Raw genomic sequence first — 20,320 nt, forward strand, 5'->3', positions numbered from 1 at the left:
CTCCTTGCTCAACGGGAAGCCTACTTCTCTCTCTGACTGCCATACTCTCTGCTTGTGAGCTCTCTCTCTCTCTGACAAATGAATAAAATCTTCATTTAAAAAAAAAAAAAAAAGATTGCCAAGGGGACTGAAAACAAAAATCCTGTGGAGAAAACTCAAACATTTAGAATAAAGATGAAAAACATTAGACGAACAGAGGGCAAATAAATTTTATGATTTAAGCAATTTGGAGTTAGCATGGGGGTACCTTTAATTCTGGAAGGAATACCACTTTCAGACAAGCAGGGACTATTACAGATACATGGTTGAAGTAGGGGCTAATAGCCAAGGAGCAATTCAGAGATTCAGTTGTTTTTAGCTCTCTGAGAACAGGGTCATCCTTACTCTCAGTGAGCAATCAGACTGGGGGCATTTAGCATACAGAGATGTTCCCACATGTGTAGCATTCTGGCGGGAGTGCAAATTGGTTCAAGTTCTCTGGAAACACACGTACACTATATGAACCAGTGATTCCAATCCTGGTATATACCCAAGATAATGCATACATATATGTCAACGAAAAGACATGTACAAGGAAATGCATGGTGCGACAACAAAATGTTCCAAATATCTGTCCTGATAAAACAATTAAATGTACTGCAGTGTATTCAAACAATGGAATCAACAAATGTGAGGTATGAGAATGAACAGTCTGTGAACACAACACGAGAAGAGAGGAGAGAAGCCTAACAGAGCGAGGGCGTGCTGTGAGGAAATAAGAGTATGGTTTTCCCAAACAGGGCAGGGTTATCTTTGGACCAGATGCATGGTTATCATGGAGCAGACGCCTAGGGGAAGGTCTTGAAGACTTCTTGGTGACATTCTATTTCTTGATCAAGACACTCGTTCCATACATGTGTTCATTCTGCCAAGAGCTGATTCTGCACCTCTCGATGCATGCATGGTTGAGGTAGGTACCAAACATTTCTTTGCCACAGAAATGTTATGATGATTGCAAATAACTGAACAGATTCCATCGTCTGCTAATGGGTTGCAGCCCCTGCTGGGACTCCTTCAGGAAAGGGTGCACCTTAGGGAGCACAGGCTACATTAAGTATGTGCAGTTGTTCGGAGGAAAAAAATCTCTGCCTAAGGAAAATGATGATGACATTTGGCTGGTTTCCAGCTGCAATTTGGATGTCTTTAGAGCTGGCCGACTCCCGAGCAGAAGGCCTAAGGGGGGCTGCCTTGTACCTCTGCCAGCCGACACCTGTCTGAGCAATTGGAAGAAGAAATCCCTCCCTGGCCTGTGCAAGCCATGACTTTGAATAAGACAGTCTACCAGTCCTGAACCTTACTCTTAAATGGAGGGGAAAAGACAAGTTGGAAAGAATAGAGCATCTGTTCCATGACTTTTGTGAGTTCTTTGCTGGAAAAGACTTTGACTTATTTATTTTATTTCTATTTATTCATATTTATTAATATTTTATGAAAAAATAATAAAATAATGTGCTAATAATGATCGGTCATTGAGCAGTGAGACAGGTGTTTAAATCCCAGTTCAAACATTTACTCCCTCTGTGGCATGAGTTTCCCCAGCTATAAAAGAAGTTGGTGCACGCAAAGTTCAGAGCAGTGCCTGGTCCACGGTGCTGGACGGTGTGCTAGCCATTGCTCATTTCTTAGGCCGGCAGTACTCTTGGGGCTGAACATAGGGTTATGTCATTTAATCCTGAAAATGCCCCGTGTGAGTGTGATATTAATATCCATGTTTCCCATATGTGTTAATCAGACCAGGCAGGTAAAGTAATTTACCCAAAATTAAACATTTCTGGCTGAACTAGGAGTCATACCTTACAATGTTTGCCTTGAAAAGCCTGCCTGGCTCCCCTCAGTGCCACACCTGTTACTCAGTGCGAGATGTAAACTGACTTGGTTTTGTTTCTTCACATACATGTGATCTAGTAAGAAAGAAAAACAAAAAGGTATTTCTTGACTGAATCCTATCACAGTGATATTGCAAAATGCTTTTGGCTAAGATGATTTCCACTTGGATTCTATCCACCATTGCATAATTGGAAATCATTACACATCAGCTTGCTACTTTGCTGAATTTACTTTCAGTTTCCTTTCTAAGTAAAATGAAAGTCATCTTCGTTTCCATTCAGAACATAACACTCCTGGAAAACAATAGCTATCCCGAACTGAACACTTAGAGTCTGCTAGACACTGTCCCAGTTTATGTGATTCTCCAACCATTAGAATTTTCAGTCTTCACACAGTAAGTCCCATGAGACACCTGTATTTGCAGACGGGGCAATGGAGACCCAGAGAAATAACGTAAGTTGCCAAAGTCATATAGCAAGTGGTGAGCTGGGCTCTGGGCTCCAGAAGCTTCCCCACTAGGACTGTTGCAACTTTCCACAGGTCTCAGGAAAACCTGAATGTACTGCTCCAACACAGCTCTGATGAAAAACAACTCAAGGAAAAAGAAAAAAGTTTCAGCACAAAATTTGACAGTCCTTTCTAAGAAACCGTAAAAATAAGGAAGAAGCCACTTGTACCTCTTGACAATTAAAAACCATCTTTGAAAAGCATCTGATTTTTCCCATGGCCTTTTATTTTATTTTTTAAAGATTTTATTTATTTATTTGATAGGCAGAGACCACAAGTAGTCAGAGAGGCAGGCAGAGAGAGAGAGGAAGCAGGCTCCCTGCCGAGCAGAGAGCCGGATGCAGGGCTCGATCCCAGGACCCTGTGACCATGACCTGAGCCTAAGGCCGAGACTTTAACCCACTGAGCCACCCAGGTGCCCCTTTTATTTTTTTTTATTAAAGGTTTTCTATATTTATTTGAGAGAGAGAGAGAGAGCATGAGCTGGGGGAGAGGCAGATGGAGAAAGAGAGGCAGACTCCCCGCCGAGCAGGGAGCACAATGCAGGACTCAGACCCTGGACCCTGGGATCATGACCTGAGTCAAAAGCAGACGCTTAACTGACTTAGCCCTCCCAGGCGTCCCTTCCTATCATCTTTTAAAAATAAAATAGAAATGGGGAACCTGGCTGACTCAGTCAGAGGAGGGATTGACTCTTAATTTGGGGGTCATGAGTTTGAGCCTTATGCTGGGTGTAGAGATTATTTAAAAATAAACCATAAATAGGGGCGCCTGGATGGCTCAGTGGGTTAAAGCCTCTGCCTTCGTCTCAGGTCATGATCTTAGGATCCTGGGATAGAGCCCCTCATGGGGCTCTCTGCTCAGCGGGGAGCCTGCTTCCTTTCTCTCTCTCTGCCTGCCTCTCTGCCTACTTTGTGGTCTCCGTCTGTCAAATAAATAAATAAATAAAATCTTAAAAAAAATAAAATAAATAAACCATAAATAAACATGCAGGAAAACATAAATGTCTACATTTTGGCACTATGAAAATACGGACGATGAATAACTAAAGGCAGATGAAGGATACATGTTATGTGTCTGTGCTTTTTCTGCCTGTGATCCAAAAGGGGCCCTGAGGCGCGTGGGGTCTGTCCTCAGCCTGCACAGGTCTGTCATACTTTGCATTCTTTGACTTTCATACCAGTCAGTCAGTGCGTGGGTGGGGGGTCCTCGGGCAGGACGCCAGCGGAGCCCCATTGTATGGTATCCTGCAGGAGCACTGCATCTGAAGTGGGACTTTATCTCCCCAGGCTGCTGCTTTCTGCGGGGCGGAGATACAGATGGAGAGAACGTCTTGGTCTGTTTCCAATTCGAAGCCACCGGTGACCCCAGAAGATAGGTGAAAGGTGAGGCAGAGAGAGGCAGCGGCCGGCCCTGATGCTGAGCCTCGGGTCTTGGCGCTGTTCCAACTTTCAATTTCATGAACAGGAAAATCGAAACTTGAGCTCAGCTGAGACTCAGTCAGAGGTGTGTCCATGCCGTCGGTGTGATAGGCCGGCCCGGCACATATAAACAGAGTCCCCAGGATCCGTGCAGCCCCAGGGCGTCCGGCCACCATGTGGATGCTCGTGCCCTTCGCTTTTGCTGGAAAGCTGCTGAGTGCTCTCCGAAAGCCACTAGGCTCTCTGTGGGGCAGCGTGGTCCCCTGGTTCTTCTGGCTCAGGTCAGCACTCTGGCTGGCAGGGGGCAAGAACACCCGGTTGCCACCTCCGCGGGGCCAGAGAGAGCAGCAGGAGAGCAGAGGGGAGGAGGAGGGGGGCCCAGACCCGCCCACCATCCCCACCAGCGTCAACTACCACTTCACCCGGCAGTGCAACTATAAGTGCGGCTTCTGCTTCCACACAGCCAAGACATCCTTCGTGCTGCCCCTGGCGGAGGCCAAGCGAGGACTTCGGATGCTACAGGAAGCCGGTGAGTCCCCAGTCCTGGGAGGGAATCAGGGCACGGCCGCTGACTGGGGGCAGGCACAGGTGCGAGAGCTCACACAGAATTTGAGATGCTCCCCAGCCCATCTACGAGGGAGTATGAGGGTGAACTGGGGTGGGTGCTTAGATCTTCGGAACCAGAGTTGGCTGGCACAGGCGGTAAGGGAGGCAAACCGTCCCTCCTGCAGCCACCAAGTAAGCAGAAGTCTGTGCACCTGCCAGGCTCCCAGGGCACCCGGCGTGGGCCAAGAGACAGGATGGGAAGTCGTGCCACTTTCTGAGTTGGTCCAAAGCGCTGATAAGTGGAGCTTTCCAGAAATAGTAAAAGAGGGAAATTAAAAACGAAGACACAAGCTTTGACTTAAGAACTACAACATTTCAAGGGCGCCTGGGTGACTCAGTCAGTTAAGCGCCTGACTCTTGGTTTCTGCTCAGGTCATGATCTCAGGGTTGTGAGATCGAGCCGCGTGTCAGGCTCCACGCTCAGGGGGTGTCTGCTTGAGATTTTCTCACTCGCTCTGTCCCTCCCCTCTCTCCACCCTCTCTCTGTCTAAAATACATAAACGTGTCTTAAGAAAAATAAAGGAATTATAATGTTTGAGTCTTTTACTTTGAATCATGTAAGTGCTCCGAACATGAAACTTTAGAGAAGCTACTTACAATACAAATATGGCAATGACTTTGCTCTAGGCTTGTTTGCTGAACTTCCCCGCATCAATACAGTGACGGCATCTTGGGGAGAGCTCAGCCTGGCAACATCTTCCTCACCGTACCTGTCTCTTCTCACCTTCTCTTCCTGTCTTTCCTCGAGCTCCAGCCAAGCTAGTAACTTAGAAGCCTTGCCAACTTTTTCTCAATGTGCTTAACTTTTGTTACGGAAGGATACCATGCTTGCACAAAATTGCACACATCCTGAGGGTTTAGCTGGGAAAGTGTCACAAGGTGACCACACCCACGTCAACAGCCCGAGATCTTGAGAGAGAACATCACAGCATCCAGAAGCATCTCCCTTCCAGCCACTGCCCTGCCCAGGTAACCATGAGTTTGTCTTCTAACAGACAGTAGTTTTTGCCTGATTTTTTACCTTTTTTATGTAATGAAGTTATACCATTTGCACTGCCTTGGATCTGACTTATTTGGTTCTCCGTTACGTTGGCACAGCCATCCACAGCTGCTCAGCCAAGTACATACCCGCCTCACGGGTCCCAGTGGTTTAGCTCAGGGTCTCCCCATTTCTCACCTGGATTGCTGCAGTTCATATAATTGTCTCTGCCGTCTGCATTGGGACATCAAGTTCCTCCACCCCAGTGCCTCTAGGCACATTGTGTCACACCCATTCTCCCCCAACACCTGCATAAATCAAGCCTGTGATCATGCTGTCCTCGCTTTCTGGAATGCCCTCTCTCCTTCATTTGTGATCCCTTGGTGCCTATTACAAATATGTATTATAACGTTTTTTTAAAAAGATTTTATTCATTTATTTGAGAGAGAGAAAGCATGAGCAGGGGGAGGGGCAGAGGAAGAAGCAGGTTCCCACAGAGCAGGGAGCCCAATATGGAGCTCCATCCCAGGACCCTGGGTTCGTGACCTGAGCCGAAGGCAGACGCTCAACCAACTGAGCCACCCAGGCGCCCCTATTATAGTTTTTTTTTTTTTTAAGTTATACCATTATGTTTTGGTTTGTTGTTTTGTTTTTAATATTTGGATCCCCCAAAGAGTTTGACTTCCAAGGTAGAATTTGAGCATTCTATGTATCTTTGTGGCTACCAGGAGATCTAGAATGTAAAAGGGGGTTGATGAATGTTTTTGGAGAGATGGATTAATAGATGAATGAATGAACGAAGGGAGGACTAGTTCCATGGGAAGAACCAGAACTCTTGACTTATGGGGCCAGGATTTGAGCTCTTGCCCTATCACTTAAAAGACTTGTGAAGACATTTACATTTTCTGAATAGCAGTTTAACAGTCTTTAAAATGTAGATAATCATAATGCCTATACTGGGTGCCTGGGTGGCTCAGTTTGTTAAGTGTCTGCCTTCAGCTCAGGTCATGATTCCAGGGTCCTGGGATCAAGCTGGACATCAGGCTGCCTACTCAGTGGGGACCTGCTTCTTCTCCTCCTGCCTGCTGTTCTGCCTGCTGCCCCCCCCCCCCCGCTTGTGCTCTCTCTCTCTCTCTCTCACATTCAATCTCAAGAGAGAAAAACTGGGAAGAGTCGTGTAATTTGTTATTCACCGTTCCTGGGGCAGGACAGCCCTCGCCTCACAGGAAGTCCCAGGTCGGGGCAGGAGGGGACTTTAAATGTGACCCCATCAGTGTGGTTTTCACAGGAAGGAACTGATAGGGAGACAAAGCCAGCTTAGCACGGGCTAGTCTGAACAATCTCAGCGAGCCCTGGGTGCCGGGGCTGTCCCGGTCGTCCGAGACCTGGCCCTGGGACGCAGAGGGCAGAGGACCATGGCCCTGAGACAGACCCTTGTAGATCAGGGGCTTGGGGTGTTGCTCAAGAAGAGGATCTGACCATCCTTCAGCCAGGACCTGGAGACTGAGTCGGAACAGCATTCCAAAGGCTGTGCTACAGGGAATTTGCACAGATTAGATTTCCGCACAGTGTTCATTACTTAGCAGGTACAAAGTTGATTGAATGAATCTCAACAAATAACATTCTCAGGGAATTTTATGGCATAATGAGCTTTTTCCCCTTAATAAGTTCCCCAGCCCTCTCTGCCAGTCTGGCTGGTGTCTCTAATTATTTCGTTCCTATGGCCAGATCTGTTCGCACTTCTTACCAGTCTCATGCTTCCGCCTTTGACCTCGCATGTGCTTCTGTTTCTGTGGCTCATCAGCCCGGGTCCTTCCTCGCCATGCTCTGAGGCGCCGTGCGTCTGTCTCTAATCGGAGCCTGCTGTCTGGTGCCCGTGCCTTCAACACCCTCAACATCCACTGGAGCGGGCATCTCACACTTCTCCTAGCAGAGGCAGTTGCTTCCTGATTACGAGTTCATTCTGGAAATGGCCCCCTCTGATGTGGCCACTCGTACCGGGCATCTAAGAAAGACGCACTCAGCCAACTGAGTTGAACTGAACTGAATTCCAAATGAACTCCGCTAGGATATCACCATATAAAGTCTGTATTTCACGAACTTCTGGACCTGTTAGTCCATGTCCCCATTCCCTCCAATCTTTCCTTCGCTCCACTAAAATTCCAGTAGCATCACCGAAAGCAGGGGAACAAACCCACAAAGAAATCAGCGCAGTTGTTGGAACTGGTGGACGGCACTTGGACATCTTCAGCCTGTGCCCACCGGGTGGTGGCTGCCCGAGGTTCGCCAGCCTGCCCCGTGGAGTGCAGCGCATTTCAGACACAAGAAGCATCTGGTCACACAGAAGTATAGCACTGATCAAGGAGGGGAGAGGCAGGACCGAGACAGCAGGTCCAAGGCAGATCCCCCGCTGCCCCCACCACAAGGAGAGCCCCTCCTCCTGCCGGTGACCAAAGGCATATTTTCAGAAGGATCTGGACACCAAGGCTGCGCTCAACCACCCCAGGAGAAGCAGGGAGAAGAAAAGCACCATAGTGAAGACGGGAGAGTGAGAGTCTGCCTGCTGGGTGCGAGAGCCCACGTTCCGGGGTGCAGACACCCAGGGGGGATGGCATAGCAGGAGAAGAACAGAATGGCCCAGAGGCATGACCAAGACTCCCAGCATGTGGGGCGTAATCCAGGGACTAAGTCAGTTTCTCTCTCTGCCACTCTGCAGCAGAACCCCCCCAATGAGGGGTTTCTGCCTCAATCACAGAAATCCCCTTCCTCTCTTTGATGCATCACTCAAATAAGAAAGGACTAACAGAAGCACTGAAGTAAAAGGCAGACACCAAAATAAGCAAAGAGAATAGAGGAAAACTTCAAAACATCTGTACCCGATAATCCCAGAGAGATAAGAGAAAATTTACATGTAAGAAATAGGGATGCGGTGCTAAGAAAATAAGATGTGGGAAAGTCTGGGGAATGGAAACTGGGATTTCTAAAATTAGAATTTTAATAGAAAGACCAAAAGATAAGGTCTTGGGAAAATGGGACGCAGGAGACACAGCAGGAAGGGCGGGTGGTTACCAGCCAGAGCGCCAGCAAACCCTGGATAGGACCTCCAGAGAGATCTGCATGATGGACAAGAAGTAGGAGCTCGCAAACACATGCTATGAGAGACTTGCTGTACCAGAAGAAGCCGTCTATTTCTACCAGGGACCTGCCAAGTGGCCAGAATAATGAATAGAGTCAGATTTGGCTAAGGGACCTCACCTTGAAATTTGAGGACACTGGAAAGAAAACTTCTGGAAGGGAAAAAGTTATGCACTTTAAAGGGTTATAAATCAAAGTGTTATCAGGCTTCTGAACAGTAATATTAAAACCTAGAAGACAGCAAAGCATGTCCTTAACATTCCAAGCTCAAAGTGACTTCACCCAGAATACTATACCTTTCCAAACCAATGATCACAGATGAATTTTGAAACCTATAAGTAAGAGCTCACCTTGATTCATATTGTGCTTTTTTTTTTTCAGGAATCTGCTAAGGGCTTTTCCAAAACAAGGGAGTGCATCAAGAGAGGGCAGGAATTCTAGGCCAAGAGGCATCCAGCATGTGGGAGAGGGAGGGGGCCACCAGGGCAGGGTGTGTTGTTGAGCTGTCTCAGGCTAGAATCCCCAAACAAGACTGTTCTGGGTGGGACGGAGGGGGTTTTCTGCGCATCCCTGTGCTGTCTTCTCCACCCCTGTAACTGATTTCCTACTTTAAAGCATGTCTATTTTATTTATTTTCTATATTTTTAAAGACTGTATTTACTTAATTATTTGAGAGAGAGCGAGCATGAGCAGAGAGGAGGGTAGAGAGAGAAGCAGAGAGCCTGATGCCTGATTCCAGGACCCTGAGATCATGACCTGAGCCAAAGGCAGATGCTTAACTAACTGAGCCACCCAGGTGCCCTGAAGTGTATCTGTTTTAAAAATTTTTTTTTTCTTTTTTACAGAGAGAGAGAGAGAGAGATTACAAGTAGGCAGAGCAGCAGCCAGAGAGGGGAGGAAGCAGGCTCCCTGCCAAGCAGAGAGCCCGATACCGTGCTCTATCCCAGGACCCTGAGATCGTGACCCGAGCCGAAGGCAGAGGCTTAACCCACTGAGCCACCCAGGCGCCCCTGAAGTGTATCTGTTTTAAAGCAAGGGGGAGGGATAGGCCTCGGGTCACGTATGTGGTTAGTTCCCCTGCCAAGCCCCATGGGGAGCACAGGGAGCCAAGGCTGGGGGAGAGGGCTGGGGATAATGGGTAGCTTTCATTTCATTTTTTGTTACTTTGAGAAAACATTCCTTCTGTCATTAAAATAATGACAAGGGGGGACACCTGGGTGGCTCAGTGGGTTAAAGCCTCTGCCTTCGGCTCAGGTCATGATCTCATGGTCCTGGGATCGAGCCCCGCATCAGGCTCTCTGCTCACTGCTCAGCAGGGAGCCTGTTTCCTCCTCTCTCTGCCTGTCTCTCTCTGCCTCCTTGTGATCTCTGTCTGTCAAATAAATAAATAAAATCTTAAAAAAGAAATAATGACAAGGGGTATTTGTGCAATGGGGTCGGGGGGACGGAGGGATTCACGTTCTGCCTCTCACAGGGATGGAGAAGATCAACTTCTCGGGCGGAGAGCCGTTTATTCACGACCGTGGCGAGTACCTGGGCAAGCTGGTGAGGTTCTGCAAAGAGGAGCTGCGGCTGCCCAGCGTGAGCATCGTGAGCAACGGGAGCCTGATCCGGGAGCGCTGGTTCCAGAACTACGGTGAGCTTCCCACCCTCGCGCTGTGCTCGCCGCTGCAATGACTGGTGGTTTCCGACACCCTGGTCCTTAGGCCAGGCTCGCTGGGGGAGGAGACACCAAACTCGAATCCCTTTGCAAGCCTGGCAAGCTTCTGCGGGACTCTATGCTTAGAGCCCCGTACTCGTTGACGAACAGGTGTGGCAGGACAGGTAACAAAATGTTAGTAAGCGCAACTACGTTACGCATCCCAGGTCAGCAGGTGCTGAGGCCAATGGCTCTAGCTTAGCCACCAGCAGGGAGCACCGACACAGTTCCGCAACCCCTACCTTACTGCCTGCCACTGCTATTTTATTTTTAAATATTAAAGGAACCATCCCTTCACTAGTCTCATGAATGAAGCAATTGGACCAAAAATGCGTTTCCTATCTTTGGCTCCATACTTGGCTGCTGACGAAAGTGAAGTAGAATGTCTGCGTGGGGCTGCAGCCCAGACTAATTATATCAGAACCTCTGGTGTGTCACAGACCGACCCGGGGTCTCCCAGGGATTCTACTCCGCGGCCAGGATGGCGAACCACAGATCCTAGGACCGTGGCGCTCCCTGACGGCCGAGTTTCCACAGCTGTGATATCCCTAGAGCAGTTCCCGGAACGAGGAGGGGGCAGTGGGGAATATTAGCTGTTATTTCTGCTGTCATTTTCGTCCACAGTCATAACCGCTCAGAGCACAGTTTTCTGTTCTCATTTGTCTGAGCTGTTGGAGCCTGGACATCACTGCAAGAGGGGTTGCCTTACCCTCTGCTGAGGCCGCTCACGGGAAGTCTCTGACCACATACCCCTGCCGAGACGGTGGAGAGATGTGTGTGGGGAGGGAAGACTGTGGATGAGGCTAGGACAGCCTGTCTCGTGAGGGGAAGCAGGAAGACAAATGCAAAAGTCTCTGGGGAAGGTAGATCAGGGAAGACCATAAGATGACCTGAGAACCAAAATGACTGTGAAGGGAGTCACTTAGTGAAATGGGGTCAGAAGTTTCCAGATAAACTCTGGGAGCCAGATTCAGAGAGGGAAGGAGGGTTTGGGGAACGATATGAGCAGGGGAGACTCGGTCGGACTCACTGGACTGTCCCTGAGCCATGCTCTCTCCTTCAGCACTGGCTCCCCAGGCCCCGTGTGGGACGAAGGATCACAGCGTCCAGGTCAGAAGCTCAGATGCTGGTGTGGGAGACTCCATGTGAGGGAGTGAACGTGGAGCTGCAGCAGAAAAACCCGCTTCAGTCATAGGGAGACCATAAGCAAGGGGGAGGCCATGAAGCATGGGAGGCGCCATGCTCTGTCCTGGCGGACGGACGGGCAGCCCATGAGTCCTGAGCTTCCACGGACATCTATCCTCTGTGGGAACGTAGGGTTGGTGCTGCCAAATTCCGAAATCTACATTTCATGTTAAATCCCCCAATGAAATATTTGCAAATAATTTGGAATATTGTCGGATGTCATGAGGGAAGAAGACAGCAGTGTTTATGAATAACCCTGTGGTCTGCAAGAGAGCCATTTTGGAGAAACCGCCACGTCTCTAAGATTGGCAGTTTTCTGGGAGCGCTCACAGGACTCAGCAGCCAGTAGACTCATGGCTGAGGTTCATCAGGGCAAAGGCTGTAGTGCAGAAATAGCAGGGATGGGCATCACTGGGGGCCAGAGACACGGGCTTCTGAGTCCTTCCCTTCTAGGATGTAGAAGATGTGTTTCCTCTCTCGCGGGGAACTCTAGGGACATGTCTGGAATGTTGTTGCCGAGTCATGTTCCCATGAGTCTTCGGGTCTGAGGCTTTTATGTAGGGCTGGTCTCCCAGACACGCACTGCTGGACCCCATCCGTGGCAGCTGAAACGCAGGACTCCCAACAACAAAACCAGCTACATCACGAATCTTGGGCAACAATCCCAGCAACTCTTGACAAGCTGACTTAACATGCCCCATTGCTCAGACATAGACACATCATCAGCGGGAGACACAGAGAGCATTCTGGGGACCATACATGCAGGGACTGGCCAAACCTCCATCATCATTCCATGCCCTTCCAGAGAACCTCCAGAGTCCAGAGACTCCATGCCCTCCAGAGATAAGGAGTCAGCGAACAGATCTGCTGGGCTAATTTTCTCTTCACAAGGGCTCCTACAAGACAGTCTGAGAGCAGGAGGAGATATAATCCAGATGTAGCAATTAACGAAGGACCTCATTTAAATATACCAATAAACACTCGCACATATGCAAGTGTGGCTTTAGGATGGTCAAAGGGCCGTCTCCTCCAGATCATCTCCGTCACGTCATGATACATATCTTTTTTCCAAGATTATGTAAACAAATACCAAGTATGGTTGACATTTCCGTGAGTCTTGTCGGTATGAAGAAAAGTCTTTTTAAGCGTTAGAACTTAGATACAAGCAAGATGTGTTTTGTCATAAAGAGAGGTAAATGGCCTAAAAGTGTTTGTCCTTGAACAGAAAAGCTTAAAGGTGTTCACTCTCCCTCAGGTGAGTTTCTGGACATCCTCGCCATCTCCTGTGACAGCTTCGATGAGCAAGTCAATGTCCTCATCGGCCGTGGTCAAGGAAAGAAGAACCATGTGGAAAATCTTCAGAAACTGAGGACATGGTGTCGTGATTACAGAGTGGCCTTCAAGATAAATTCCGTCATTAATCGATTCAACGTGGACGAGGATATGAGGGAACCGATTAAAGCCTTGAACCCTGTCCGCTGGAAAGTAAGTGCCCTGTCCCTTTTGCTGAGGGCAGTTCGGAAAATGTTCTGGAGAGACTTTGACACTGGAACCCAAAATGTCTAGGTGAGAGAGGACTCTGCTCCTACCAAGCCAGCCGGGAAACCGGGTCCTTGGTCCTTCTTCCAGCTCTCTCAAACTTTAAACTGCCTCCACTCCCGCTGTCCCAATCTCCCCTCTGAAAACTGGGCCCGATTCCCTTCTGCGATATTGGGAGGGTAAAGGTCAAAAGATATAGTTGGGGGCACCTGGCTGGCTCAGTCAGTGGAGCGTGAGATTCTTGACCTTCGGGTCGTGAGTTCAAGTCCCACATTGGGTGTGGAGCTGACTCAAAATTAAAATCTTAAAAAAAAAAAAGAAAAGATATGATCAGTGCTTGGACAGGTTCTGAAGAATATGCCCATAGAAAACCTAACCTGTACGTATTTATTAAATATATTAAGGCTGGATTTCTTTTTACCACTCTTGGCTTAGTTATTCATAAATGTTAAATGCTTTTATAACATTTATAAATGTTATGTTCTTCACAAGTGTTCTTTATAAAATCTGTTAATACATTTTTCTTTGAATTATTTGAAGATATTGGGCAACATTATTCCCAGGTTGTGGCAAAGCTTATTTGCCAAGATCAGTGCCTTAGGATGGACCCTTCTGTCAGCTACGGCAAAGTCTAAAGTTCAAACTCAGGGCCTGTTTATGGCCCACGATGTGCAGGATTCGGAAATAACAGTCATTCCTGCCCCTGGCTGTCCTTCAGAATCAACTCGGGGAACTGTTTAAAACACAGCTTCCTGGACCTGCACCCCCTGCCCAGAAAGAACTGGAGAGAAGCTACAGAAAGAAGGACAGTGGGAGGAACAGAGGCTGTGGTCCTGGAAGGGGGACGGGTGAGGGCCAGAAGCAGGCTCCGGGTTCTTAGACCCTCCTTCTAGAACCATCTCCTTTTTCCCTCTCCTTTTCCCTGACACCCGCCTTGCTCTCTTCCTTATTACTCTCTTCTCAGCTTCTCTGTCTAGGTACGTGCGTTTTTCCTCCTGACTGGTTTGCCAGGACCTCCTCTTGCCCCTTCATCTCCGCGCTTTCTTCTCCGATCTTATAACTCCCCCTGTGGCCCCCACTCACTGATCCACTCCAGAACTGCCTGTTCGAACCCCTGAGCTTTCTGGAGGGAGCAGGTTCGCTGCTGCCTGTTTGGAGAGCAGGTTTCGGCTCAGATCACGGGTGTCTGCAGGCTGTAAACCGAAGAAAATCGATGTTCGTGGGTCAGGTATGTGGCCCCCCAGGCTGCCTCCTCCATGCAAGGGCCTGGGCTCGCAGCCCCGTCAGCACTGCGCCAGCACCAACCAGGCACGGCCGAGGAGACCTCCGCGCATTCCTCAGCGGAGGGCTTGTGGTCACCTGGAGGCTTGCCGTAGTGACAAGCGAGTGGTCCTCCTAACCTGGCTCAGCCAATCTCACCCTCCTCCCCCCATTCTGCTTTCAAGCTCCATTCGAGCTGTGATTCTAGAGCCAAAGTCACCAGGGAAGAAGCCCACATGTGTCTTCCCCTGCCTGATGTTCAAATCAGCATGGGCTTCCTCCCATGCGTACGCCTCCTCTGACCTCCCCGCCAGGCCGCTCTCCTCACCCCGTTGCCTGGACTGAGCTTGGGTGCCGTGGGGACAACAATGAGGGGTGCCCCCCCAGAAGCCCGCCTACTGAGCAAGACAGTCATGAAAGCAAAGATGGGACGAGGGTTTGTGAGGACCGGGGAGCCCAGAGGAAGAGAGTGGAAATAGAGTGAGCAAAGAAGGCCATGCCAGGGAGCTTTACAGTTAAATCTAAGCTGACAAAAATGTGAATTAAATACTATGTATAATCCCCCCTTCCATGAAAACCCCACAGACCCGGGCTCTGCAGGCGCCCGTCTGTTTCTTCAGCGACCATCTCGTTTCACCTTGAGCAGGTGAAGAGTTTTTCCTTCTCAGATGAGTTTTTCCTTCTCAGATGATGGTGTTCCGTACGAGGGAATAATACATTCACACACACACACAATTATTTACTTAAAAGAATGTTGGAAGACTATTAATGCCTCTGGAAACTGTCCATCTATATTAACTAAAAAATAAATCCCATAGTCGAGAGGCCTTCACAAGGATTAATGAAGTCAGCAGAAACAACGTTTTGGAAATATCATTCCTTGGCTTGGGGATCACAAATGATTTGTTTGTTTTCTTGGTGTTTTTGTATAGTCCATATTCCCTGCAATGAGCCCCTGTGATCTGGTGGTCTGAAAAGTCAGATTATCAGACTGGATCAAACATGCACTAGGCAGGTCTTTCATTTTCAGACAGTTGGTACTTTCTGATTTTGAAGGCCCCAGAGCAATGTCTTTCTAGACTGTTCCTGAGTCAGTGGAGTCTTCTTTGCTCAGAAGAGAGGACGCCGGGTCTGGGGGAATAGGATTTGGGGTGCGAACGGTGGGAGCCTGTTGGCAAAGCAGACGCCATCCTTGTCCTCCAACATCCTTGTCCTCCAACACCCTTGTCCTCCAACATCCTTGTCCTCCAACACCCTTGTCCTCCAACACCTTGTCCTCCAACATCCTTGTCCTCCAGGTGTTCCAGTGCCTCCTGATCGAGGGCGAGAACTCCGGAGAGGAAGCTCTGAGGGAAGCGCAACAATTCGTTATCAGCGATGAAGAATTTGAAGGATTCTTAGACCGCCACAAAGACGTGTCCTGTTTGGTGCCCGAGTCCAACCAGAAGGTTGTATGACGCAAACATGGCTTGGTTCATCACCACAACTTGAGACTGATTCCAAATAGGGAGCTGTAGCCCTGAGGGATTCACGTGCTGTTCCTGTGGAGGGTTCTAGAGCCTGCGAGGAGGGGTGTCGTCCCCTTCCCGCTGTGGGACCTCTGGAGGAGCTTCAGTGGCCCTTCCCCCTCCCAGTCCTTGACCATGCGTCCCCCACTGTTCCCACATGGGAGCTGTTCCAAGGACGCGGCCTTGAGCAGGGATAGCTTCCTATGGGAGGGTAGGTGCACCTTCTACATACCTAGAGAAGGTATAACGAGTTACAGGTAATGACATCACAGTAGAATCTTCAGGCAAGCTCCGAGGGAATAGCGTTAAAGCTTTACAGATTGAATAAAGGGGGGCATTCAGTGTAGGGTCGGAACAGCCATTGGGAATACTGAGAAAAGAACAGGGCTCTCCCAGAGCTTGAGGAAATGGGGACATTCTCCTGGGGATGATTGTCAGAGAAGCTGTCGATGGAGGCCATTTGATGCTTCCAGCTTGGGGTGGAGAACACAGAGAAGCCTGGCATCTGCTAGAATCTGAACAGACACAGACGGATGTCCCTGGAGATGTGTGTTGGGGGGAGCTGGGGACGCCGGCCGATGGATCGCCTTGGAAGGGACACACCCAAAGCCACCGAAGCAGTAAAGCACAAACATGCAGACACCGTGGGACAGACCGTCGAGCGCGCGCACTGAAAAATGCAGTTGGAACTAAATTTGTATTCAATTTCTCTTTCACAGATGAAGGATTCCTACCTTATTCTGGATGAGTATGTAAGTACTAGCAAGGGATTATAAACTTTGAAAACTTTCAAATAAAAATAATTTTTTTTAAGATTCTATTTTTTTTATTTGGCACACAGAGATCACAAGGAGGCAGAGAGAGAGAGAGAAGGAAGCAGGCTTCCTGCTGAGCAGAGAACCCAATGTGGGACTCAATCCCAGGACTCTGAGATCATGACCTGAGCCGAAGGCAGAGGCTTAACCCACTGAGCCACCCAGGGGCCCCTAAAAATACTTTTTTAAATGAAAAATTAATTAAGCCATGTGTCAGTGTTATGCTATCATGAGCCTGACTGGTCCCAATTTTTCTTCTGAGGCAGCATTTCCTGTTTTTGTGGTCACTGTTGGCGTTCATGTTACGAGCCCTTCCTGCACTGGGTGGGTTCTGAGCTACGCACGCGGGCAGGACTTTGCTTGAACCCGGGCCCCGCGTTTGCACTGACCCCAGGCGATGGGTCCGTGGATGTCACCTTGAATCTGACACCGTGAAAGCAGAGTCCTGTGTCGCGCTGTCTCGGGCTGGGGGTTTCCTGGCCGTGGGAACCCAGGGAACTTTGGAGGAAGGTCTTACCACACTTCCCGTTACCTTTAACACCTCTGATGCTCCCTGTCCCTGATGGAGAAGCTGTAGCCCAGGTGAGAATCCATTACAACTCCTCTCCCAAAGCCCCTGATTGAGCCTCTGCCTCAGAACGAAAAAAGAAAATCTATCCCTTCTCAAATTTGAAAGACAAATCCCTTTTTTCTTTCCTTTGTCTTTTTATGGGGGAAAGGGCCAGATTCATAAACTATTGCCACTTGTTCTAGTATAGGACGAACAAGTCCATTCAAAGACGTTTCTAAGAAATGAGCTCAGGGCATCTGGGTGACTGAGTGGTTAAGGGCCTGCCTTCGGCTTAGGTCATGATCTGGGGGTCCTAAGATCGGACCCCACGTCGGGCTCCTTGCTCAGCGGGGAGCCTGCTTCTCCCTCACCCTGCCCCCCCTGCCCACCCCCCCCGTCCCTGCCCAACGTCTATCTCTCTCAAATAAATAAATAAATTTTAAAAAAATAATAAAAATAAATTTTATTTTATTTTTATTTATTTTTTACAAAAGGAAGAAAGAAATGAGCTCTAACAAGAACAATGATTCAGTGTATACATGGAATTTGGTGTTTTGAGAAATACTTGTTTTGACTTTTGGTATTTTAGTGTTTTCAGACTAATCAATGATGCTTCCTAACCATTGCGTTGATTCTCAATGAGCGTTCTTCATGGGGCGTAAGGGGAAAGGTGATGCCACGAACGTTCCGCGTGTGGGTTCGAGGTAGAGAGGAAAGGTCAAACAATTTATTTTTATTTTTGTCTTTGTAATTGAATGTTTAGGGAGCACCTATCCAAGGAGGGGGACGGAGGGGAAGGGGCAGAGGAAGAGGGAGAGAGAGAATCTTGGGCGCCACGTTGAGTGTAGGGCCCAAGGTGGTGCTTAATCTCACGACCCTGAGATCTTGACCGGAGCTGAGATCAGGAGTTGGATGCTTCATCGACTGAGCCACCCCGGCGCCCCAGTTTTTATTTTCGGACTGTCATGATTGCCTGGGGATGTTGACTAAGGCTCCTCAACGAACTCTCTGCTCTCCACACAGTTGCCACAAACAGTGAACCAAAAGTTGCTTTTGGTAATTTAAGATCATTCAGGGTATTATGACAAGATGCTTAGTGACAGGGTGGGTCAGAAGATGTGAGAAGACCTCATTCTTGCCTGTAAGGTGTTTCGCGTAGGAAGAAAAGTGCAACCCTGCAGCAGGCGTCTACGATACCTCTTGGCCTCGTACCTGCCTTTGTACTTCCTTGCTCATCCCTCTTTCTCCTTTTCTCAAAAGGGATTTTTATTCATGTTATGCCTATATATGTATAAACCATTTTCACTCCAGCAACATCACCTACCGGCAATTTCCTGAAGACACCATCCTGTTTCATGCATCCGTGCTCTCGTAACACTGTTCTCCCCAGACTACGATTTCTGAACATCACCCCTCCCCCATGGAGGCACATGCCCCAGCTGGGGCACACGTATAATTCGGCTGATCGTGCATTTAGTTGGTCAGATGTGGTTTTGTTAGTTAAAGCGAGCTACTTGGGCAGAGAGAGGGTCAGCATCCTACGGTATCTGGCCCACAGCATTCAATAAATATTTGTTGAAATGACATTATCAAAAATCATTCTGAATTAATTCCCAGAATTGCGTTTCAAGGAATCAATTATACAAAAATATCTCCTTTCTGTCTTTGAATTTTCTAGATGCGCTTCCTAAATTGTAGGAATGGGCGGAAGGACCCTTCCAAGTCAATCCTGGATGTTGGTGTAGAAGAAGCTATAAAATTCAGTGGATTTGATGAAAAGATGTTTCTGAAGCGAGGAGGGAAATACGCGTGGAGCAAGGCGGATCTGAAGCTGGACTGGTAGAGCGGAACGTGGAGCCAGCCCCCACCCGCCCGCAGGGACTCTCGCTCAGACTCAAGGTGCTGCAACTTCCAGGAGCGGCGCTTCCTATTGGCATTTTGCAATGGCCCCAGATCTGATTTTCTGCTGCGCAGGCTCTCCAGTTATCTGTGGCAATTGAACACACGAATCACTTGGGCCATCAAAACCCACAGATAATGCCAAACCATTAACTTTAGTTAATTCGCTTATTTGGGATTCCAGTTTTTGAGCAGTGTTTTCTGGGACTCCTGGTTCCCCAATTTTGATGTTATGTTTCCAGTCCTTTCATTTCATAGAGTCAGGTTGTTGTTTTTTGGGTTTTTGTGTTTTTTTTGTTGTTGTTGCTTGTTTGCTTTTTTTCTGCTAAATACCGAGATGCCAATTTTCACACCTAGAGCAATAACAAAATCTCTCCCCCAATTGTTCTGCTTGTTGCAATGCTCTTTCCTTCCTGCCATTCTACCACTGAAGTCTTGGACTCTTCACCCAGAGGGCTAGAAATGGTCCGCAGATGTTTCAAAGAGTAGGCAATGATCACCTTACCAGTTTTCAGTAAGTACCTCGAAGAAGATGGTTGGTCTGCCCGTGCTCTGCACGACCCTTGCCCACGCTGACTGCTCCATGAACGTGAACCATCTCTGCTGCTCCCCTTCCTTTCCAAGAGTCTCAGCAAAACCAACAAACCCTGTGCACTTCGTGACAAAGCTGACACAGGGTCCGTGTTTGGGTTGCCTTATGAACCTGTTACTCTTGCCACCTGAGTCTGCCAAATGAGTTCATTGGAATAGACAGTTGTCCCCACATCTCTGAGAAATGACACCTTATGGCTCAGATGGTTAAGCCTTCAGCTCATGTCATGATCTCCAGGTCCTGGGATCAAGCCCTGCATCCAGCTTCTGGCTAAGTGGGGAGTCTGCTTTTCCCTCTGCCTGCTGCTCCCCCTGCTTGTGCTCTCTCTGTCTCTCTGTCTTTCTCCTTTTCCCTCTCTCTCAAGTGAATTTAAAAAAAATAAGAAAAAGAAGGAGGAGAAAGGAAGGAAGGAAGGAAGGACATCTTACTAGATCAACCTCTTGTGTTAGGAAAAAGCATTGGACTGGGACATAAGAAGGCATGTATGGAAGCGTCTAGAATGTACCTGGATTTTATGTAAATGAAGCCAGGGCACAATATAATAGGTCTCAACTAACTCTGAATCACTTGAAATAAGGATATAATTTCAGTCAATAGGAGAAATGCCTTCCTTTTTCAGCTTCTTTGGGAAATGTCACCTAAACTGGGTCAGAGAACAAAGTCGCCTCCTTGTGGAAATATCAATGCAGTTTGTTTATGTAATTTAGACAATATCTCATTGCCTGGAAAACAACAATTTCCTATCATTGTTTCAGAAAA

General features: G+C 48.3%; 1 protein-coding gene across 2 annotated transcripts; it reads left to right on the plus strand.

The window, feature by feature from the left end:
* Positions 1-21: 21 nt before the first annotated feature.
* Positions 22-19,870, plus strand: RSAD2 (radical S-adenosyl methionine domain containing 2). Of its 2 annotated transcripts, XM_045979376.1 has the most exons (8): positions 22-949; positions 3,663-3,758; positions 3,841-4,323; positions 9,989-10,150; positions 12,654-12,883; positions 15,496-15,645; positions 16,425-16,457; positions 18,749-19,870. In XM_045979376.1, exons 3-8 carry the CDS (start codon positions 3,969-3,971, stop codon positions 18,911-18,913), a joined length of 1,095 nt encoding a protein of 364 aa, XP_045835332.1. In that variant the 5' UTR covers positions 22-949; positions 3,663-3,758; positions 3,841-3,968; the 3' UTR covers positions 18,914-19,870. The 2 variants fall into 2 exon arrangements, with proteins under 2 accessions (XP_045835332.1, XP_045835331.1); XM_045979375.1 differs by lacking the exon at positions 22-949 and having other exon boundaries at positions 3,309-3,758.
* The last annotated feature ends 450 nt before the right edge of the window (positions 19,871-20,320 follow it).

This window comes from Meles meles, chromosome 15 (genome assembly GCF_922984935.1).
Source record: "Meles meles chromosome 15, mMelMel3.1 paternal haplotype, whole genome shotgun sequence".
Classification (NCBI taxonomy): domain Eukaryota; kingdom Metazoa; phylum Chordata; class Mammalia; order Carnivora; family Mustelidae; genus Meles; species Meles meles.

Coding starts and splice junctions, on each gene's coding strand:
- RSAD2 (XM_045979376.1), top strand. CDS start 3,969: ATGTGGATGCTCGTGCCCTTCGCTTTTGCTGGAAAGCTGCTGAGTGCT. Junction 12,884..15,495: donor TGAACCCTGTCCGCTGGAAA/GTAAGTGCCCTG, acceptor CTTGTCCTCCAG/GTGTTCCAGTGCCTCCTGAT. Junction 15,646..16,424: donor TGCCCGAGTCCAACCAGAAG/GTTGTATGACGC, acceptor TCTCTTTCACAG/ATGAAGGATTCCTACCTTAT.